Source organism: Tasmannia lanceolata, unplaced genomic scaffold (assembly GCF_043159265.1).
Source record: "Tasmannia lanceolata isolate RefF3 unplaced genomic scaffold, GAP_Taslan_0.1 ptg000020l, whole genome shotgun sequence".
Lineage (NCBI taxonomy): Eukaryota > Viridiplantae > Streptophyta > Magnoliopsida > Canellales > Winteraceae > Tasmannia > Tasmannia lanceolata.
In genome coordinates, this window is record NW_027518697.1 from 6,164,590 (window position 1) to 6,171,823 (window position 7,234).

At 42.3% G+C, this 7,234-nt stretch overlaps 1 protein-coding gene across 1 annotated transcript; it reads right to left on the bottom strand.

Moving 5' to 3' along the window:
* Positions 1-1,029: 1,029 nt before the first annotated feature.
* On the bottom strand, positions 1,030-5,896 carry LOC143854265 (uncharacterized). Its single transcript, XM_077364142.1, has 2 exons — positions 2,738-5,896; positions 1,030-1,718 (listed from the first exon to the last, which is right to left on the bottom strand). The coding sequence occupies exons 1-2, from the start codon at positions 5,601-5,603 to the stop codon at positions 1,240-1,242; spliced, it is 3,345 nt and encodes a 1,114-aa protein (XP_077220257.1). The 5' UTR covers positions 5,604-5,896; the 3' UTR covers positions 1,030-1,239.
* Between the last annotated feature and the right edge of the window lie 1,338 nt (positions 5,897-7,234).

Here is a 7,234-nt window from a genome sequence, read left to right on the forward strand (position 1 = left end):
TTTTATCCTTGGAACAATAATAGAGAGCTTTTGGGCAAACACCCAATGATTACCGGCCACGGTGGCAATAACATATCCGCCCATCTCTTAGCCACATTAACTCTCCCACGTCCCAACACAACACACACATCACAACATGCTGATGCTATCTATTATTGTAGTAGATAGGAAAAATTGCCAATGGGTGACACCAAAATACGAGAATTGCCGCGGGGGGAGGGCACACTTTTGAAAAATTGTTGGAGAGGGTTGACAACCTGCTTTTCGAGAGTTTGATAACCCCATTTAGAGGGTTGATAACCCCCTTTTAGAGACTTGATAACCCTCATTTTGTCCCTCTCTAACAATTTTTCACTAGTGTGTCCGAGAATTGCCAACGGGGGACACACTTTTGAAAAATTGTTACAGAGGGTTGACAGCCTGCTTTTTGAGAGTTTGATAACCCCATTTAGAGGGTTGATAACCCCCATTTTGTCCCTCTCTAACAATTTTTCACTAGTGTGCCCCCCCTCCCCCCTGTTGGCAATTCCCCCATTGGCGATTTCCTTGTGAATAGAAAGAAAAGGGTGTAAATATTAAAAGAAGGGCTCTCCTTTTCACAAAGAAAAAGAGTCTTTACATACCAAAAAAATGGCTTTTTTCAATGGTACCAAAAAACGGCTATTGATATTGGCATTAGCATGTTTTAATAATTGAACTAACTCACCTTGTCTTATCTTACTTAATTGGCTTGCGAGAGTAATTTTTTTTGTGAATTGTAATAAGCTTTAACGGCTGATTAGATAATAAAAGTATCTAGGAAAAATATTATAGAATTAATTAAAGGATCCATCTCAAATTATAGAATTTTTTCCATATAAAGTAATTTTCCAAAGGAAAAAAATAATTCTAAGGTCCATTAGGTTTGCAATTTTCATTGAAAACAGGTTAATCGATTTTGGGGTAAATTCGTTTTTATTGGAAATTTTTTTCAATTTCCATACATCTCTCAATGTAATTGGTTGACCAAAATACCCTTTACTCTGGCAATAATAACCAAAATACCTCTAACATCCCACCTAAGTTAGACATTGTGCTTCTTCTTCTTTTTCTATACACACATTCTCATCATGCTCTAATGAAGCCAACAAGACCTTGTTATCTTTACAGTTGCCAAAAACCCCTCATTAGTCAATATTGACAAACCCTTTTGTTCCCTCCAAATTTTAAATAGCTAAAAGCCCTCTCCCTTTCATTTTTCTAGCAAATATTTCCCACATAAGCACTTTCTGAAGAAGAAGAGTAGGCTAATGAGCAATGGGAAGAACCCTGGAGCAGAACCTTTGATGAGTATGAGGGGACTTCCGGGTGCTTCCAAGATTCAACTCCGGCGAGTTTTTGGGGGTCGGCCGGGGAGTCGTGTCGAATCTCCCTTAGCAATGCTGCGACATCCTTCATCGCGGGCCTATCCTCTGCACGATTGCTCGCGCAGAGGAGGGAGATCCCTAGAGCTTGGAGCATCTCTTGTATTTGGGAATCAGGGCGACCTTGGAGCTTGGGATCGAGTATCTCGACCGGGTCACGTTTGCTTCGAAGATGGTCTCGGACCCATTGGACCACATGTTGACCTTCTGGGAATGATGGATCCGCCGGTCTCTTTCCGGTTATAATTTCGAGTAGAACTACTCCGTAGCTGTAGACATCACTCTTCTCAGTGATTTTTAGCATGCAAGCGTACTCTGCAAATATCAATAACTAAATTTAAAAATGAAAGAAAATAAATTAAGGCCGTGTTTGGATGGCAGGAATTTTAAGAAAAATTTCTCACTTTTCCATTGCTTGATCACACATGGATAAATTGAGAAAACTTCAATTTATAAGTAAGTCACAACCATATAATTTCACTCTTTGTTTCTTTTTCTTTTTTGAAATGGCATATCATTTCACTCTTAACTGCCTGAAACAACTAAAATTTCCCATCCACATAGGCCTAAAGCCTAAGGGGCTGTTTAAATATAGGCAAAAGGAAAAAAGGATAGACTGCTGATATGCACACTACCATGTTTTGATAATTGCACTAACTCATCTTGTCTTTTCTTATTTAAACAGGTAAAAGGTTATTACAGTTCTCAAAAAGCTCTCAGAAGCCAAATTAAAAAAAAGAAAGAAAAAAGACAAGCTGAGTTTATGCAATTATTAAAACATGGTAGTGCAAATATCCCTAGCAATAAAATATTGGGAAAATACTTGATGGAAGAAAAAAATGATAGGTGTACAAGGGTTGGCTTTTTTAATGGAATAGAGAAAATCTGGGAAATAATTTCAATGAAAAATGAGTTACCCAAACGATGAAAAACTCATCCAAACATAACAAAAAATTATCGGCAAATATTTGTGGAAGAAAAACTTCCTCCTCACACAAACAAACAGTCCCCCTTTCCCCCTTATGCTAGAGAACTAAGAAGGAAAATGACCATTTTGCCCCTAAGCTAGACAGGGGGCACCGAAGTACGAACCATGTTTTGAAATTTCAGTTTCGGCATAAATTTCGGACCTAGCCGAAACCCTGAAATTTGGTAATGACGCACAAAATGTCGATTTTTCTGGCCGAAACTTAGTACGTTTCGCCAATTTTGGTTTCGGAACGTTTCGGTTTGGTCTTGACCGAAATCTTCCAAAATTTAGGATTTCGGTCAAAATTTAAAACCATACTACGAACAAGCATAATCAAAGTAGTAGAGTAGAGAAGTATACGCACCAGGCGCAATATAGCCGTACGATCCAGCGAACCTCGGATTGGACGACCACGATCCATTCCCGGATCCCTCTTCGTTTTCCAAGAGCCTGGCCAGCCCAAAGTCAGCCAAACAAGCCTCATACCCCTCCCCAATCAGGATATTGTTAGCCTTCACATCCCGGTGCAAGATAGCCGGTACACAATCATGGTGCAAATAAGACAACCCCTCCGCCACGTCCAATGCTATCTTGAGCCTTGTCTCCCATTCCATCACCCCTACGCACCCCCCCTCATGAAGCAACGCCCCTAAAGTCCCATTCGGAACATAATCATAAAAAAGAAGTCTCGTTTTTCTATTTGAGGCCCACCCAATCAGACGAACAATATTCCGGTGCCGGATTCTTGCCAACGTGGATATCTCCGACGAAAAACCTCCCGCCGATAAACCTTCCGACGACCGGAATCTTTTCACGGCGATCGGATTCCCCGTCGGGATATTCGCCTTGTAGACCACCCCGGACCACCCCTTTCCGATCACGTTGCCAGCTGTCAGGCTACTTGCCACGTCAGCAATGCTGAAATCTAGCTTCTGGTATAATGTCACCTCCCACGGTGGGCCCAGATCCACGTCATCGCTTTCGTCCCCACTACCTTCGCGAGCCCCACCGAGACCACCACCACGACGCCGGCCGCGGAAAAAGATGTACAGCGCGGCAGCGAGCATTGCGCTCGCGGCACACACTAGCACGACCATGGTAACGTGCGCCGCTTTCGCGGTACGCCGGCTGCCGGCAGATTTCGTGTTGCCGGCGGCGCATTTCCCGGCGCCGGAGAGGCAGAGTGAGGGATTTTCTGATAGGTCGCTGAGGGGAAGCTTCGAAAAGAAAGCAGTGTAAGGAACGTGGCCCGAGAAATTGTTTGACGAGATATTGAGCGAGACGAGATTTTGAAGGCCGGCGAGAATTTGGAGATTGCCGGAGAGGTGGTTGTGGGAGAGATCGAGGACTCCGAGTTTTTCCAAGGCGGAAAATTCCGCCGGGATCGCACCGGAGAGATTGTTCCAGCTGAGATTTAATGCGATCTCGAGCGCCGTGATCTTTCCTAGACTCGCCGGGATCTGGCCGGAAAATTCGTTCTGACTCAGATCTAAAAGCTGGAGCATACCGCACGAGCCAATCTCCGGCGGAATTTTGCCGGAAAACCTATTTTTTCCGAGAACAAGCTTGGTCAACGAAGTCAACGATCCGATTTCGGTCAAATTTCCTCCGATCTGATTATCCGACACGTCAACGAATTGAAGATAAACGAGATTGCCGAAATTCTGTGGAAAATTTCCGGCGATCGCGTTTGAATGCAAGTCAAGGAATGTCAGATTCCGGGATCTGGAGAACTCCGGCGGGATGATTCCTGTCAATCGGTTGGATCCGAGATCTAAGAAGTTCAAATTTTTTAGATTTCCGATCTCCGGCGGGATCTCTCCGGCGATTTTGTTGTTGCTGGCTCGGAATCTGATCAAAGACGAGCAATTCCCGATCTCCGGCGGGATCTCGCCAGAGAGATTATTAGAGAGGAGCAGCAATTTGTTGAGATTCTTAAGCTCAAAGATTCCTTTGGGAATCGGACCGATCAGACCGTTCTGAGACAAATCAACGGCCTCCAGATTCACGCATTGTGCGATCTCTGAAGGAATATTCCCCTCCAGCTTGTTTTGCCACAGATAAAGCAATGTGAGATTCCGAAGCCTTCCGAGTTCCACCGGAATCTCGCCGGAGATCTGGTTATTGTCTAGTTCGAGATGAGTTAAGCTCGTGCAATTTGAAAGCTCGGCCGGAATTCGGCCGGATAATTGATTAACACTCAATTGAAGCTCTTGCAAGAATATAAGATTTCCAAGCTCATCAGGAATGCTTCCTGTTAGCGAATTCATAGAAAAATCTATAACAATCAATCCATTGCAATTTCCGATTTCAGGAGGGATTATACCAACCACATTATTTTGCCAAAGTAGTAAATTCTGAAGTTTCTTCAGATTCCCTAATTGAATCGGAATCGAACCGGATAACGAGTTTTCGTAAAGATATATACTTTGTAACTCACTACATTGGCCGAGTTCCGGCGGGATCTGGCCGGAGAGTAAAGCAGTGTAAATCGCGAGTGTTTGTAATTTCTTGAGCTGGCCTAAAGAAGGTGGAAGAAACCCTGAAATGCTGGTCTCAGCTAGTCCTAACATGATCAAATTAGTACAATTCCCAATCTCCATTGGCAAAGGGCCTTCAAGATTTTTGTTCCCACCAGCTCTAATCACTTCCAAGTTCTTCAAATTCCCAATTGTAGATGGAATTCCACCACTAAGTTGATTGTCATACAAAATCAACCATTTGAGACTAGTGAGATTTCCGATTCCGACCGGAATCACCCCCTCGAGCTGATTCGAATTGAGGTAAAGAATCTCAAGCTTGCTTAATCTGCTGATCTCAATTGGGATTTCGCCTGTGAGATTGTTCCCACTCAAATCTAAGTAAACTAGTTCTTGAAACTGGCTCAATTGGGCTGGAATTGAACCAGTGAGATTTGTACCAGATAAAACAAGCTTGTTCAATTTGTTCAATGAGCTTAAATTTGAAGGAACATGACCCAATAAATTCACATACCTCAAATTTAGTTCTACAACTTCATTCTTTCCATTGCAGAATACCCCAAACCAACCACATGGGGTCTCATCATTTGGGTTCCAATTGCTTAAAGCTTGTACCAATCCATTCAAGCTCTGCTTCCATGAGAACAGAGCTTTGCCTTGTTCGTTGAGCGCGAAAGTGAAGGAAGGGGAATTTGATAGAGAGAGAGATAAGAGAAAGAAGGAGAAGAAAGTCCATGGATTGAAAGGCATTACTACTCAAGTTCAAGTTCAACTAGAGTATGAAAAAAGAGGATTTGAGACAAGGGAAGTGGAAGAGATTAGATGAACCCATGTTCCTTTTTCTAAGGAGAAATTAAAAATATTTAGGTTCAAGACCCACAATCTCCGGATCCAAGAACAGCTAGGCCATGATGTGGGTGCAGAGAAATAGAATTTAAAGAGTGTTTTTTGAGTTGTTTATGGATGGGAGGAGGGAGTTTTTTAACTAAAGGGAGAGATGGAGGTGAGTAACTTTGTCTCTATATTTTATAAGCTTATCTCTTTAGTTGGGTAACGTGGCCTCATGCAATTTCTGAGTAGCATTTCATATGGAGAGAAATTAAATTGGATGATATTTCCACCCTCTTTCCAGCATTTCCAACGTTTTGTTTGTTTTCCGTTAACCCATTACAAGGTAAACAGTTTGAAAGGAATCTACTTACCCTGCAATTGTTTACCCTTGAATTTATTTCGTAACCTAAGGGAGATATTTGATTTCTACTGTTCCAATATGCACTGTTAATGAAGGACGTAAATTTATTCATCTTTTACATGTGCCACTAGCACAATTGGCAAAATTCAAAGAGGACATGATCACCTAAAGCATGCTGCATGAACGATGCATCAAGAACACTGTAGTGGACCCATATAGAGTTTGTCGTCATGATGGCAGTCATATAGTTGCTCCCTAAATTGACCCCAGCCTGCGTGCATCCACCCCCAACATACGACGATCAATCGCCCATTTCCCGTTCATCTCTCCTTTCTCTGTGCCTCGATATGACTTGAGTGTCAAAGGCTTCCCCGGAGTTCCGACTCCAGGTTATCCTTAATCTTTTGTCTGTGAGCGTAAGTCAACAGGTCATAGCCACCTTCATCCCGTCAAGATCAAATAGGAAGCACTAGGCATATTAGGTTCACACTCATGCATGCACAAATTTGAGCAGCATCACAGACAAAAGATTTTTCTTTCATTGGCAAAGGAATATCAGCAATATCATGTGATAATTCATATGATCACCAAACTATTTACTACACTTTTACATTTAACTAGTAGATGTTATGTGATAAGCATAGTGAAGAGAGAGAGAGAGAGTGTGTGTATTTGCTACTAATCACATTTCTAGTTACTACCTCAAATAGGGTGTGCCACTTACCCCAATTTGAGGTAAATGACGGGCAAAGAAGCTACTAATGACTTTCCGAGAGGGAAGTTGCATGATGTACAGCCAAACCATGATTTTTTCTTTTTTTTTCGTAGAGAGTAAATTACTAATTTACCCCCTATTTGCCCCCACTAGAATCTACCTAAAAAAAAAATCCGCAGTCCCACCCCCTTTGGTTGGTATCATGTTTATTTCTGCGATAAGAGCAGAAATATCATTTCCCTAATGTTATTTATGTAACATGGGAGTTGCTAGGGACCATCGGAGAAGAAGGCATTTTGCGGAATGGCTATTGCATGAGAGTGCAGCCACATAGGCTCAGATTTCTACTTATTCATTTAATTCATCTGAGGTGGCTGCACTCACATGCAACATGGTAAAATGCCTTGTGCATGGTCCTTAGCAAATCCCAAAGAACATACATTTGTATGTAGATTATGTGACATGTTACCTATA